The 15,466-nt window shown below is 51.1% G+C and overlaps 1 protein-coding gene across 1 annotated transcript in view; it reads left to right on the top strand.

Annotated features, from left to right (window-relative positions):
• MUC5B (mucin 5B, oligomeric mucus/gel-forming) overlaps positions 1–12,673 on the top strand; it is a 54,501-nt gene extending 41,828 nt beyond the window's left edge. Inside the window, exons 33-42 of the mRNA XM_043970576.1 lie at positions 148–329; positions 2,852–3,032; positions 4,921–5,025; positions 5,222–5,259; positions 6,956–7,078; positions 7,953–8,039; positions 8,260–8,382; positions 9,518–9,566; positions 9,954–10,062; positions 11,703–12,673. Coding sequence (XP_043826511.1) covers positions 148–329; positions 2,852–3,032; positions 4,921–5,025; positions 5,222–5,259; positions 6,956–7,078; positions 7,953–8,039; positions 8,260–8,382; positions 9,518–9,566; positions 9,954–10,062; positions 11,703–11,886 — 1,181 coding nt within the window. The 3' untranslated portion in view covers positions 11,887–12,673. The remainder of the gene's footprint in view (positions 1–147; positions 330–2,851; positions 3,033–4,920; positions 5,026–5,221; positions 5,260–6,955; positions 7,079–7,952; positions 8,040–8,259; positions 8,383–9,517; positions 9,567–9,953; positions 10,063–11,702) is intronic.
• The last annotated feature ends 2,793 nt before the right edge of the window (positions 12,674–15,466 follow it).

Raw genomic sequence — 15,466 nt, forward strand, 5'->3', positions numbered from 1 at the left:
TTCTCCACCCATTCCCATGAGCAGTGATGTTTGGGCCACCTTGGCTTCTTGCCTTCCCCTCCTTCACACATCTTTAGGTTAAAGGACACACATATGCTCCTAAGCATAAATGACTATCTTCTCTGGCTTCTCTTTTCATTTTCACAGGTGAAGTTATATACAACAAGACGGACAACGCTGGGTGCAGTTTTTATGCCATTTGCAACCAACAATGTGAAATTGAAAGGTTTCAGGGACCTTGTCCAACTCCAACATCATCTGTACCCTCATCAACTGTCCCACAAAGCACTCCTCCTCCAGGCTGCTATGATGTCCTTCCACCAAGACAGGTGACTGACACATTTTCTGGTTCCTCTTCAGAGTGGGCCATCTTTCTCCCCATGTGAAATAGGCACATTTCTGAGATGGATGGATGGATGGATGGATGGGCAGGCAAATAGGTGAAATTATCAATGGACAGAGAGATTATTGTTTTTGTTGAATCATTTTTCAGTTGATTCTGATTCCTCATGACCTCATTTGGGATTTTCTTGACAAGGATACTGGAGTAGTTTGCCATTTCCTTTTCCAGCTCATTTTACAGAGGAGGAAACTGAGGCAAAGAGTGATTAAATAACTTGCTCAGGGTCGTGCTGTTGCTGTTGCTGTTGTTTGTCCATTCTTGGAGAGGACCATAACATCGGAGACATGATGTCAAAACTTGCAATGAATTGGATTTAAGTGAGGAAGGATTGTTGAAAGTCACCAGCCTCACTCTCTCCTCCAGAGCCAGCTGAGTCGAGTGACAAGATATACTACAGATAGCCCCAGATTCAGTGGGAAACCTTGGACTTTTAAGCTAAGGCTTTTCCCAGATCTCCGTTTGCCTGAGACAACACCCATTCAGTGATTAAGGCTAGGTAAGAAAGGAGGCAAAGGCCTCTTTTAGCTAGTTAAAAAAATGGATAGACAGAGAAGTGGTGGGTGGTGGAGAGAGACCTTCTGGGTTAGGTTTCTGGCCAAAAGAGATACACTTGCTATTTGTAAGCCATCAAGAGGCTAAACAATCTATCTAGTAAGTGTCTGAGGATGGATTTGGACTGGGAAGCTGTGTCTTCCTGACTCCCTGGCCGGCATTTTATCCACTGTGATGCCACCTCGCTATCCCAAAATAGATGGGCAGTATGAGCCAATGGATGGCTAAATGGGTACAGACATGAATGGATGGACATGTGCGAGGTTCTACGTGCCAGTCATAATACTGAGTACTAGAGATACAAATATGAGAAACTGTTCTTCCTTCAAGAGCACACACTCTAATTCTAAATCTACAGATGGATAAACAAATGAGTAGATGGTTAGCAATATGGATGGATACATGCAGATACAGACAAATCCAGCAGATGGCTACAATGAATGGAAAAATCAAGGGATGTGCAGTTAGATAGATGTATGATATATGTTTATAAGGCAGAGAGCAGCTAGATAGATGGTTATAAAAGAAGCATTGTTTCATAGGACATAGAAAGCTGGACTTGAAGTCAGAAAGAGCTGAGTTCAAATGTGGCCTCAAACATATTCTAGCTATCCGACCCTGGGCAAGGCACTTAATGCCTCTCAGCCTCAGTTTCCTCATCTGTAAAACATACAGTAACAGTCTTTGTCAATAGGGTTATTGTGAAGATCAGAAGAGGGAACACAGGAAAGGGCTTTGTACACCTGGAAGCTGGCTGTTATGACTAACAAGGTAGTAAATGGAGAGATGGAAAAACAAGTATATGGATTATATAAGATTATGGGTTCCATTTCCTCACCACTTACTTTTTCCTCAATTCCATGCAGTCTGCTTTTGAACCCCTCTTTCTAGGCTGAAGTCACTCCCTCTGAGGTCAGCTGTGGTCTTTTTAATACCCAATCAACTGGGGGGCAACTAGGTGGTACAGTGGATAAAGTCCTGGCCCTGGATTCAAGAGGACCTGAGTTCAAATGCGGCCTCAGACACTTGACACTAACTTTATGACCCTGGGCAAGTCACTTAACCCTCTTTGCCCCACACCCCCCAAAAAAACACCCCAATCAACTATCCCTTCCCCTGTCTTCATCTTTCTTGACCTCTCTGCAGCTTTTGAAACTGTTGAACACCTGTCCCCTACATCTTTTCTCCCCTGGCTTCAGAGGGATCATAGACTTCCAGTTCTTGCCTTACCTCTCCACCTGCTTCTTCTTTGCTCCCTTTACTAGCCTGTCCTATTCCCATTTCTGCCATGTTGGGATTTGAGAACAGTCCGTCCCGGGCATTCTCTCTCTACAGACTCCAGTCTTGACAAGAGTGTTGTCTTTCATACCAGCGCCTGCACTCGCCATGGGGATAGAACTGGATATGGGGAAACAGTGCAGATAATGCAGAACACTGGATCATCCAGAAGGGATTTCTCTGAGGATGTCCAGCAGCATTTACCTTCCTCCCTGTGTTTTGCATGCTCCTCTTGCCACTGAAACGAGTTCATGCTATCTGACTGTGGAGGCAATGGGCATTTGAGCTGAGAATGGGCTCAGGATATGGGAAAGAATATCTGCATAAAAAATTTCCAATGGCTGATCCCCCGAGTGATGAGCCTGGCAGGAGAGGGTCTCTACAAGGTACTTGGTGAGGGGCAGAGCTACCTATGGAATACATTTAGGAAATGCCAGGCAGCCATCATAGCCCTGGAGATGGCAAGATCCAAGAGCCCTGGAAGTAGGCTCTCTTTGACTTCCTGCTGAAGGTCTATGGGCTAGGCATTGGGTACAAGCCCTAGAATGAGCCCTGCCTCAGGCTCTGGGGGACAGCCACTGACCGAGCCAATATCTGGTCTTGATATGTTCCTCCCAGCCTGGAGAGCAATGGACCAGTAATTGCCAAGACTGCATCTGTGACAACAGCTCACTCACGGTACAGTGTAGACCTGTACAGTGCCTGGAGCCCACACCACCCCCCAACTGCCAGAAAGAGGGCTTTGTCATTGTCTTCCAGCCTCGGGCAGAGAATTCCTGCTGCATGGAAGCACGCTGTGGTAAGCCCAGCCATCCCATTCTGGGCCCCTCAGGGAAGAGAGATGGGGTCCGAATGGAAATCTCTTCAGAAGCCTTGGGACAAGAGGATGGGTCCAAGGGCACGTACTCCAGAGTCTCGTCTAGTGGCTGAGCTGCAGACTCGGCATGGGAGAGGGGCTGGGGTGCAGCCCTACCTTCTTAGAGCTGACGATCTGGGGGAAGCCACTTAAAAAATGGCAGCTCACTCCTTTCTGAATCCTTCCAACAACTGTCAGAAAGAGATCTTGCTGCTTCAGGGCACGAGGGACGGTGCTAGGGACAGGTGGGGTCCGGGTCCAGCAAGTGCCATCTTTGCTGCCTGCTCCCCACATGGGACCCTCCCTGGGCTGGAAAACCAGGGGGCTGGACTGGATGGGCTCCAATTAAGTCCTAGCATCTGCGTCGATTGAGTACAAACTCCACTGCCTGCACTGCGCTTAGCAGTCGGGACCCAAATTCCAAGGGGAGACAAGTGCTGCCTGCGGGGAGCTCCCATTCTCCTATGGAGTCATAACACATGACAGGTCAGGAAAGGCAGGAGGAGGGAGGGTTACCAGATTCGTGCAGCGATGGGGGAAGAGAGGCCGGGACTAGGGGCTTCTCAGCTCAAGTGAGGAGGAGGGTCATTGCAGGCACAGGAGAGGAGGGGACAGTCTTTGAAGCTTGCTGAGCAGGGGCCATGACATAGTCAGACCTGAGCTTAAGGGAGACCCCTTTTGCAGCTGAGTGGAGGATGGGCCAGAGCCGGGGTGACCAAAAAGCCCCAGAGTGAGGGGGTGAGGACTCAGCCTGAGATGTGGCTGTGGGAGATGAAGATGAGAAGATTTCTGGAGGGAAAACGATCAAAGAAGACTCTACGGGGCCAGGGAGGGAAGAGGGAAAGATTCCAAATGAGTCCTGGCTTCTGAGTCCGGGTGGCAGCCCAGACCCAAAGCGGGACCTTGAAGGGACAATCTCCCATTGGAGCCTGGCCAAGGGGTTGGCAGGACAGCTGCAGGCCGCTGGTGGTGATGTGGACCTGCATCTCTGAGGAGACCTAAGGGCTGAAGAGCAGAGACTCCCAAGTCCTTCCAAAGGGAGCTGGGGCAGGAGGAGAAGGCAGGGGAAAGCACTGGAGTTGTTGGGATGACCCCCAAGAGTTAGGGAAGAGAGCATCTTGGTCTTTTCAGCACTCCCTCCCTGTCCCAGAGAGGTGTAGGGCAGGACAAGCTGAGAAAGGATGACTACCCCCTACCCAGCGAATCAAATGCTCATTTGTTGATTAGGCAAGCCCCAGGATTTCCTGGGCTTTCTTCCCCTGTATTGGCAGACTGCTCTCCAAAGGAGAGTTCTATAGGTCTGGAAGCATTATAAAGTCAGGGTACTGCAAATGGAAGGGCTCTCCAATGAGCTCAGTCTGGGACCTGGAGACCTGGATTCCAATTCCAGCTCTGACATGAATTAGTTGGGTGACCCTGGGTAAGTCACTTCCATCCTGTAGCTGACTCAGTTTCCTCTTCTATAAAATTGGAACAATGTGAGTTATGCCGCCTCTCTCAGGGCTGTTGTGCAGTGAGCCTGTGGTCGACCTTAAAGTGCTAGCCTAACTATTTACTGGCTGCATGACCTTGGGAAAGTCACTTAACCCCTCTGTTTTTCCATCTGTAAACTCAGCATGGAAATGACTCTCCCACCCACTTCTCAGGGAGAGAGGATGCAGAGGGACCTCTGAACAAACATAGCCCTTTCTCTGGTATTGGTGTTCCCTTTGAGAGTTTCGTCAGGGAGGGGAGGTGCTGACTTCTGCAGAGATGCTCTGAAAGGAAGGGGAGACTTCTCAGGATTCCTGGGCTCTCCCTTGACCCGTGGCACATTCTTTCACCCCTTCAGTCTGCAACCAGTCCAGCTGCTCTCAAGATCGGCCGAGCTGTATGCCCCAAGAGGAGCTGTTCAGCATCCTACCTGTAAATAAATGCTGCCCTGTCTACGGCTGCCGTGAGTACTACACTGTGGGGATTCCTAACACTGGGCTGGGCTGGGCTGGCCAGAATATCGCACATTTATGTTGGGGGGAGCCCAGCCTTTCACCAGCCTCCCTTGTCCCAGTCCAATGGGCAGCAGGGAGGGGTCTGGAAACTGCATTCTAAGCTCCTCTTCACATCATCATGTTTCACGTTCTTGTGCCTTTTAGGACAGAGAATGTGTGAGCACAACGGGACCACCTATGGGGTGAGTGAGTCCTTCCCAGGCGGGTCTCCAGCAGGGCTTCGACCACAGGAGTGCGACATTCCTCAGGGAGCCCCACTTCTCATGGGAGAGACACAGGGTACACAGGGCCAGTTCCCAGGGAAGGAGCTCATCAGGAGGTCATTCTCTGTGGACAGGAACATGGTTAAGGGACCAGGGACCAGCTCCAACAGCAAGAGAGATAGACTTTTATAGAAATATTTGCATAAACATTCATTAGGCACCTACTGCTTGCCAGTCACTGTGGTAAGAGCAGAGAGATCTGGAGAGAGAACCAGAAGAGACTATCCCTGCCTTCAAAGAGGTTACAGTCTAATGGGGAAGGGCAGACATCATGCAAATAATACATATTAACAAAGCAAACTATGTAGGATAAATAAGAAATAATGAAAAGGGGGAAGGCACTGGGATCAAGGAGGGTTAGTGAAGACTTCCTCTTCAGAAGGAAATGGATTTTAGTTAGGACTTAAAGGAAGACAGAGAGGAGGCATCCCAGGCATGGGGGGAAAAACCCAGAAATGGGGACAGGAACAGAGGGAGGGGCAGGGAAGGGGCAGGGAGGGAGAGAGAGAAGGGAGGGAGGGGGAGAGAGAAAGAGAGGGGAGGGAGAGAAAGAGGAGGGAAGGAGGAAGGAAGAGAGAGAGAGGAGAAGGGAGGGAAGGAGAGGGAGAGAGGGGGGAGGGAAGGAGAGAGGAAGAGAGACAGGGTTACAGAGAGAGGGAGGGAGAGGGAGTAAGGGAGAGAAAGGGGGAGGGGAGGAAGAGAGAGAGAGGGAGAGGGGGAGAAGGGAGAGACACCAAAAAACAGAGAGACAAGAGACAGAGAGTGCACAGATGAAAGCCAATTTGCACAAAAGGGCACTCTCTGGTCTTGTCCTACACTCACTGGCTGTGTAACACGGACCACCTCCTGAAGCTTCTCTTGAGTCCCATATTTTTCATGTGTACAATGGGCACTCTGCCTCAGTGGCATTGATCCCTCTGCTCACCTCCCCCTAGGCAGTGCTCCCCAGATGGTGGGGAGAGGAAAGATCTATGTCACTCATTCCCCTGGAAAAGCAGAGTGAAGGCTCTAGGGACTTGAGAAAAAAGTCTCCATGTGTGCAGTTACTTTGCCCAATAGTTGCATCCAGGAAAAGGTATCCTGGCTCAAGGTTCCTTGATCACACTACACCTGAAATGCACTGGAACATTCTCTCTAAGAGAACCATGGCCTTAGACCATGCTGCAAGAGAACAAACATATCCTCCTTCTATTCGGCTGCTCTGTGTGCATGTGTGTGTGTGTGTGTGTGTGTGTGTGTGTGTGTGTGTGTGTGTGATCGTGCACAAGTGTGTGCTTTTGGAGGTGTGCCCATTTGTGTGACTGCCTGTGGATAGATGGATGTGCACACACATGCGGGAGCGCCTCCTTGAGGCTGCTGCCATCCCAGTCAGGTGTATTGGGGAGCTTGGGAAGCTTCTCGATGCTCACCACCTGCCACCCAAAGCTTCCTTTTCTCTGGCCTGGAAATGATATTTGGTCCCAACACTTGTGCAATGGTTCTCAGCAGGCCCCCTGCTTTATCATGGGGTGGTGCCTCGAACCCCCCTCTCCCCTCTCCCCAGTCAGAGATCCTGGGATGGGGCAGGAGAGGTAGGGTGCTACTCATTCCCTTGACTGTCCCCTCTTCCTCTCAGATTGGGTCAAAGGTGCCATCAGACCAACCCTGCCACACCTGTACCTGTCACATCAAAGTGAACCCAGAGACCAATAGCACCGTGTGGTGTGAGGTGGAGCCTTGCTCCACCACCTGTGCCCCGGTAAGAGCCTGGCCCCTGCCCTTCTCAGCCAGTGACCCTTATCTTGACCTTTGCCTATCTCCTGGAGGACCCCCATCTGTCTCTGTGTCCCCACCTGGGGCCAGGTGCTCAGAAACTCTCAGGAGGCAGGTACACCTGCATCAAGTGTCAGCAGCTTTGAGCTCAAACCATCAACCTCTTTTGTTATTTTACTCCCTGCTCCTAGAGAGTGAAGAGTTTGCTCCCACACAGACCACTGTATGGGGAGTCAGGAAACATGAAACTAAGTGCTCCCCATGCTGCTGACAACCCCGTGACCCTGAGCCTCAAGTTTCCTCAGATGTAAAAGGAAGAGTTGCCTGAGATACTCTCTGAGCTCTCTTCCACCTCTGATGATTCTAGGAGCTCATACTTTACATAGGAAGTTAAGACCTAGAAGGCGCCTGTGGGACCAGGCTGTAAATACGGTCTGTCCCAGGGCTTGCCCCATGGGGGCTGGGGTCCCCAAGGGAAGCATCCCGGAGGAGGTTGGGCTTGGGCTGGGAGCTCAGGGCTAGGAGGGAAGCTGAGAACCAGTCTAGATGATGTGAAGAGAACAGGGAGGGCCACAGTGAGAGAGGAAGTGGGATGGGAGGCCTCAAAGGCCAGACCAAGAAGTTGGTCATTTATGCTGCTGGGGTGTGGCCCCACTGAAAGGTCTGGAGCAGAGGAGTGGGGATGTTGTCAGAGATGGTCCTTCAGCACCTTGTTTAGATGGGGAGGAGGGCGCAGGATGGATCAGAGGTCAAGAGAGGGGAAAGGGAAAATGAGGGAGGAGACGCCTGCCGAGGTCCAGGTGGGGAAAGAGCAGCCCTGGGGAAGACTAACCTGCTTTTTTCTCTTCCTCTCACTATAGGACCAGGAGTACAAGGTCCTGCCAGGGCAGTGTTGTGGGCAGTGTGTGCCAGCAGCCTGCCTCACCCCTGATGGGAAATGGATTAAGGTGAGAGACCCCAGGGGGCTTGCCTGGGGAGAGCAGAGCCAGGGCCACTCGCTCAGGCTTTTTTGGGGGGTGCACCTTGGGAACCTGGGCAGCATGTGGGCACTGCCCCCGCCCCAAGGTCCCAGAGCCTCCCCTGGAGCAGGTACTCAAGCTCTGCTCAGTGTGAGGGTTCTGAGGCTGGTAGACCTGGGCATCTGGCCACCTTCCCACTGCATTTCAGTTCAACGAGACCTGGGTGAACACCAACACAGACAACTGTACCGAATACGTCTGTGAGAAAGTGAACGGAGAACCCATCTTGTCTAGGAGACCAACTGAGTGCCCAGATGTACCATCGTGCAAGGTATCAGCTTCCCTCCCTCAGACTCATGCCATGCGTTAGAAGCCTAGGGGACAGGGCAGCTAGGTAGTACTGTGAATAGAGCACCGGCCCTGGAGTCAGGAGGGCCTGAGTTCAAATACGGGCTCAGACACTTGACAATTACTGGCTGTGTGACCCTGGGCAAGTCACTTAACCCCAATTGCCTCACCAAAAAAAGAAGAAGACTAGGGCACGATGCTGGCTCCAGAGAGCACTCTCATTCAGACCTGAGGCTTGCACACAGACCTGATGAGCATCTCATCCCCTGGCCTCTCCCAGGATGGGCCCAGACCCACCAGGAACCCTCCCAGCTGCAGGCACTGTCCCATTTCATGGAAGACTAATAAAAAAGCTGGAGGTGGGGAGCAGGGCCTTGAAGGTAAGGCTGAGGCATCTGTTAGCAAAGGGGGGTGTCACAGAGCCCTGAGAACTGAAGGTAGAAATACAAGGCAGACACTCAGGGCTGCAGCCCAGGCAGTGCCAGGGGCCTGGCTCTGATAGGCTCTTCGAATAGACGTGGACACCATCTCCAAAGCTGGAGCAAGCAATGCTGGCAAACCCAAACCCATTTAAATTGTCTGATGGGGCAGCCAGGAGGCACCACCGGGCACAGAGAACTGGCATGGAGTTGAGTTCAAATCTAGCCTCAGATACTTGCTAGTGAGTTCCTTACTCTCTGTCTGCCTCAGTGTCCTCAAATATAAAATGGGGCAATAACAGAATCTCCCTGCCAGAGTCAGCGTGAGGATTGAATGAGATTCTATTTGAAACGTGCTTGGCGTGTAGCAGGCACCACGTGGACGTTAGCTGGGATGAGGGGGAGGAAGGAAGCCAGCCGCAACTCCTTCATGGCACACCCAGACCCAGCCTTTGGGGCCCTGAGCTCCAGTCCAAGGAGCTCTGCCACTTGCCACCTGTGAGACTCCTCACGATCTGAGCCTGTTGCCTCCTTGGTGGAAAGAAGGAATTGGGCTGCCCTGGGAGGATCCCAGGAAACTGCGACCCAGCTTCCTGGGTGCCTGCTCACTGGCATCCTGGAAACCCTGTCTCTACTTCCGACGGACCAAGCTTGTGCTGCCCCGCCTAAGCCTTACCTCTGCCTATGCTCTGCTTGCAGGGAGTCCTGAAGAGAGTGGGCTGCTGCTACCAATGTGAAGAGGTTGAGGGTAAGTCGAGACAGGACATCTGTGAGGATGCCTGGGACCCCTTCCCATGCCCATGGAGCTCAGCATAAGAAGGAAGCAAATGCCTGGGCTAGCCCCCGTCATTGAGGCCTTGTGGACTTCCCGTGGGATGCTACAAACAAGCCCTGCCTCCCACGCCCCCATCCCCTGTCCTGTGGGGCCCCAGATCTACTGGGCAGGCAGCTGTGCTTACAGTCTCCTCACACACCTCCCTCCTCCATCTCGGCCACCGAGCCCCCATCCCTGCCCTGCCCCAGACCTTGCCCAAGGGTGGAGGAATGATGGGATGGCTGACCTACGGAAAGGGAGCCCCTAAGGCAAGGGAAGGGATATCGGACCAGGGCAGAACTTCCTGCTTCCTCTTTCTAGAAGACTGTCGGGTTCAGTACAATGAAACGCTTCTCCAGTATGAAGGCTGCGTGTCGGAGACAGCTGTCAACCTCACCTTCTGTGCAGGGTCCTGCGGCTCCGTGTCAATGTGAGTGAGGAACAAGCTCTACTCCATCTCTTACCCACCCATCTGCTTCCTCCCTTAGTACCCAATTGCCCCGAGGCCAAACTCAATCCAAAAACTTCCCTAGGAGGTCAGTCTGCCTGCAAGTGTCTAAGCCTCAGCAAGTATCTACACTGAGCAAGAGCCTCACTCCTGGCAGGGACAGCTCTACCCACCCATCTATGAAAGTGGAAACTTCCTGCCCGGTGTGATTTAAGGGGCTCCCCTCCATTCCCCGGACCCCCAGCCACAGGGACACAAGGGCCTGCCTTTAGAACAGATTGAATGAGTTCATATTCCTAAAGAGCTTTGTTACCTTCCAGAGCTAGAGAGACGCTGCTAGTGGCTACCATCGCCATCGTCATTGTCCCCACAAGCTTCCACTAAGGCGCCAAAGCCTGTCGATAAAATGCAGGCATTATCACAGGAAGGGGGCCCCATTAAATCCTTGGTAGTCCATCGCCATGAGCCTGTTTCTCAGATCCCACAGCCTAAGAAAGTGTTCACTGGAGGGGGGGATCAGGCATGACTGTGTGAGGAGTGAGGGCCCAAAGGGGAGATGGGACCCCAAATATTGTTGCTTCCGTAGCTCTAGTCTACTAAGCACAGAGAACACCCAAGTGCAGTCTGAGCATACATAGCACAGGGGAGTCTGGACTGGATGGGTGTCACCCATGAGGCCGAGAGTCCACATAGCGACAGTTCTTCAGAAAGATTTTCTGTGCTCCCCCTGACCACTGCCAGGCCAGAGACATCAGGCTGCTGCCCCACTGGCCCAAGCAGACCAAGATGGCCTCAGGGTCAGTGAGGGGAAAGGATGGGCAGGTCGTGTCTGTCTCCCATGAAGGGCAGGCTTGTTCCTGCTTTTGTGCTTCCTGCTATCGGCATCCAGGCATGGTAAGGGAGCCCTGACAGTGCTCACAGAAAGCCTTGCTCTTGAGCACTTCCAGTCTGACCAGGGGTAAAGCAAGGTTGGCCCATGACTGGGGATGGTGGATGCCAAAGGACAGGCACCAAGAGGAAGAGCTGGAGAAGTGTGAAGGAGGAAGAGTCCTGGCAGGGTCACTGGAGGTGAACCCAGCAGAATGTGGAAGGTTTTGACAGTCAGCAGAGAGGTCAGGAGGGGATTTCAGGCAAGCCCTATGTTCACGGAGGGCTGATACTTCAGAAGATGAGAAGACAGGATGAATGGGAAATGAAGCACCCAAAACCAATGAGGAAAACCCCATGTACAGTAAGACAAAGGTCTGGAGACCCTAGGGGACCATAATTAATTATCCTGGAGAAAGCTGCACAAGAGCTATTTGTAGCTATGTCTTCTGAGAAGGCCGCAGGATTTTCCTCTTGGGGTGAAGGGGGTCTTCCAGCAGACTGAGTAAGCACCAGGAAGGTCTTTGGTAGAGAGGCCAGGTCTGGATTGGCCTTGAGACCATTCCTAAGGGTCTGGCCCTCCTGGCCCTGCCCAGTCTAGTTGAGTGGCTTTGGGCAAGCCCCTCCCCTGTCCCAAATGAAGGGGTTGGACTCCATGGTCCCCATGAGCCTGCTGTACTTTCAGGCTCCCCACCCTTCATAGGTGCTGGGGAAGTGCTCTGTTGGCTGGATCTAAGACTGACTTCATCCATCAGGTATTCTCTGGAGGCTAATGAGATGCAGAGGAAATGCGCCTGCTGCCAGGAGACCCAGGTACACCAGAAAGAGGTGAAGATGAAGTGTCCCGATGGCACAGAGATCCAGCGCAGCTACATGAATGTGGTTGCATGCAGCTGCACGCCTGCCTGCCTGCCCTCCCACACTGAAGTCCCCACCTAGGAACCATGATGGAGAGGGCTGGAAGGAGGACACTGAATCTGAATCAGGGGCCACTGTGGAAAGAGACTCTTTTTTCTGAGCCTAGGAAACTCTATTTGCCTTCTTTGCCTGCTTGCTCCTCGACAATCCCTCTAGAAGCCCCAGTTTCTTCCTGAACCCCCCCATAGGTTAGAGGTCAGCAGGAAGGGAAGGCTTGAGAGTCCTGGGGTCTTTCCCTGACTGGCTATGAACCCTGTGGAGAGGGTCTGGTGGATATAATGAGGCTCAAGATTTCTGTCTCAAAGAGAGACTGGGGGCCCCTGGGCTAATAGAGATTGAGCTCCTTGAGTGAAGGTACTGTCTGTTATCCTTTGTACCCCCAGTGTTTAGCACAGTGCCTAGCATGCTGAAGGAACCTAATGTTTACTGGCTGCCTGACAGGAGATCTGCAACCACTTAAAGGCAGTGAGAGTGGCCATGCACCACCAACCCCAGACTTACTAACCTTTCTAAGGTGAGGCTGGTCATACCACTGGGTGCTCTCCAAGGTCTTCAGAAGTCTTAGCATTCATTCTTTCAGAAGGAACCTCAAACATAGGACTAGGCATGCTCCTTCAGGTCCTAGCTTGCTCCCTCCCAGACTCTGGTGGGGGGAGGGGTTTTCACACTTCAGGAAATGTTTCTCTCCTCTCTGTTCCCATGGCCACAAGTGGTGAGTGTCAGTGCAACCTCCTCCCCATTTCTGGTTCCCTGGTCCTAAGTCCATGCAGACAAGAGTGGTATCAAGGCTAAGGAGTATCGTGCTGGCAAGGAGAAGAGTAGAGCAGTTGCTGGCAACTTTCTTGGGTTCTTATCCCTGTTCCTTAGGGATTCGACAATAAACCGTCCGTATTCTGGGTCATCTTGGGCTCTGCCTCTATTTGTGCGTCACCATCTCCAGTCTTCAGCATCTCCCAGGCTGGACTTGGGGAATACCCATCTCAGAAGGGAGAAAGGTAGGGACCTCAAGACTCTGTGAGTCTTGTGGCTGGTGAGCCAGAGACCCTTGTAGATCTTGGCAGGGGAAAGCAAGGGGTGGCCTCTCCACCCATTAGACAAGCCTCATGGCTCTGGGAGAGAGCCCCACAGCCTTCTCAGAATTTTTGGAGGTAGGATCATGGCCTGGGGCCAAGATCTGGGCCGGGCAAGGACACAGAGGTAAGAAGAGCCAATGGTTATTTTAAAATCATAGATTCTCAATAGCCTTCACACAGGACAGCTTTTCAGAAACTTGAACATGGCCAGGGCCTTTACTGATGTTCAGGGGTTGGGATCCCCAAACCTTTCCACAAGCCTCATCCTCCTCTGAGGCTCTCTAACTTGTTGGAGACCCAGATATGAAGAGAGCAGAGGACAGGGCTCTGCCCCCTTTCTAGTCCTAGAGAACTTCCCTCTGTCACTGTAAGCCAAGAGCACACCAGTTGCCACTTCACCCCGGGGCTCATATTGGGCTTGGACTCCACTCAAGCCTTCAGAGCTTTTCAAACCAGCTATCTGTCTATGCCTCCCCTGTCTATCTTATACTTGTTGATTAAACCATGAATTTCTTGTTCTTCAATCTTACTTCATTATATTTGCCCTGGGGCTCCAGCCCGCCAAATTCCTTTTGGCTCTTGACTGGGTTCTGCAGAGTCTTCATAGCCCCTTCATGCTCAGCACTTTAGAAAGTGAGGAGGGAAGCCGTTGCATGCATGGGTGTACAAAGGCACAGTGACACCAGGCAGGGTGCTATGCCCAGGGAACAGTATGAGGAGGAGCTAGAAAGGAAGGCTGTGTTCAAAATGTGAGCAGCACGGGCAGTTTAGCCTAAAAGAGTCTGCTTGGTCAGGTGCACCCTTGAGGAAGAGCCAGCTCTTTGGGGGTTGAGGGGAGGCTGGATTGGAGCAGTGAGACAAGACACAGGGAGACTATTGCAATGGTCCAGATGAGAAAACTTCAAGAACTCAAACTGTGAGGAGAGCGCATGGGGCTGATGCAAGGGACATTGAGGAAGAAGAATGGACAACACTGGACAACTGGCTAAAAACAAGAGGTGAAGAGGAGAGACTGTCAAAGATGATACCTTGACAAACACCAACTGCAAATCACTCTTACCATCTGCCAAGCCTCAGGAAATTAGGGGGCGCCAGAGTGGACAGAGTAGGGACAGTTGGGAAGACCTGAGTCCAAGTTTCGACTCAGATATATACTGCTCGGTGTCCTCATTTGTAAAATGGGACAATAATAGCACTTACCTCCCAGGATTTTTGCAAGAATAAAATGACAGAATAGATGTAAAGTGCCTTGCAGACCTTAAAAACACCATATAAAGTTTAGTATTATCATTTTAAATTATGCAGTTGAACAAATCTAGAGGAAATTATAAAACTGTGCTGTGAAAGACCCATTACAAATTTTTGAATTCAATTTTATGTTTTCAGTTACAAATTCTCTCCCTCCCACTTCCCTTTCCCCACTATTGAGAAGGAAACAAAGCCAAAACCTGTTACAAAGATGTATAGTCAACCAAAACACATTAGCCATGTCCAGAGAAGTAAAAGGAAAAGACAAGAAAATCTGCCTTGGCCTGCTCCATCAGCACTTTGTCTGGAGGTGGAGAGCACGTTCATCAGGAGTCCTTTAGATTTGTGGTTGGAAAACCACTACAAACTCATGTTACATAATCTCAGCTGCTGCAAGGCAGCCCTTGTACGCCTCCCTAACTGATCCACCGTGTTTTTTCCAAACCTTTTCATCCCTCCTCAGATCTTGTAACTCTCCCTCCCTTCCCTATCTCTGATGAAAGCCTTGCCTCATAATATGTCACTGAAAATTTGAGGCCATTCCCCGAGAGCTCCCTCTTCTTTTCTTCCTCATCTCACATTACCCAGATGTCTTCTGCCATTGTCTCCTTCACTTCTGTCTCATGGAAAGAGGTGGCTCTGCTTGCCAAGGTGAGCCCTGCTACCTGCACATGTGATCCCATTCCATCTCATCTTGTCCTCTTCACTCACTAATCTTCATCTCTCCCTGGCTACTTCCCCACTGCCAACAAAAATACCCATGTTTCCTTTGTCTTCAAGAATCCCCACTGACCCACCCACCACGAGCTCCTCTCCTTTGTAGGAAACTCCTTGAGAGGATTGCTTGCAATTGGTGCCTCCACTCCTTCCCTCTCATTCTCTCCTTTACTCTGCAAACGGGCTTCTGACCTCATCATTCAACTAAAGCTGCTCTCTCCAAAGTGATTCAGGATCTCTTTTTCCTCCATTATTTTAATGATTTATTTATTTTAAGCAATCTCTTCTTAAAATTTTGAGTTCTGTATGTATGTATGTGTATCTAAGCATGCATATCAGTATGCATGTGCCCATGTATGTACACACATGTACACCTGTGTACACACATACACAGACATGTGCTCATACACATACCTATACACATACATCTCTCAGTGTCCAAATCTAATGACCTTTTCCCTTCAATCCTTGTTCTTATTGACCTCTCTACAGCCCTGTCCCTCGTTTTCTTCTTCTTGGCAATCCCTTCGCTCTAGACTTTTGTGACCCCACTCTTTCTTCCT

The sequence above is a fragment of the Dromiciops gliroides genome, chromosome 6 (assembly GCF_019393635.1).
Source record: "Dromiciops gliroides isolate mDroGli1 chromosome 6, mDroGli1.pri, whole genome shotgun sequence".
NCBI classification, from domain to species: domain Eukaryota; kingdom Metazoa; phylum Chordata; class Mammalia; order Microbiotheria; family Microbiotheriidae; genus Dromiciops; species Dromiciops gliroides.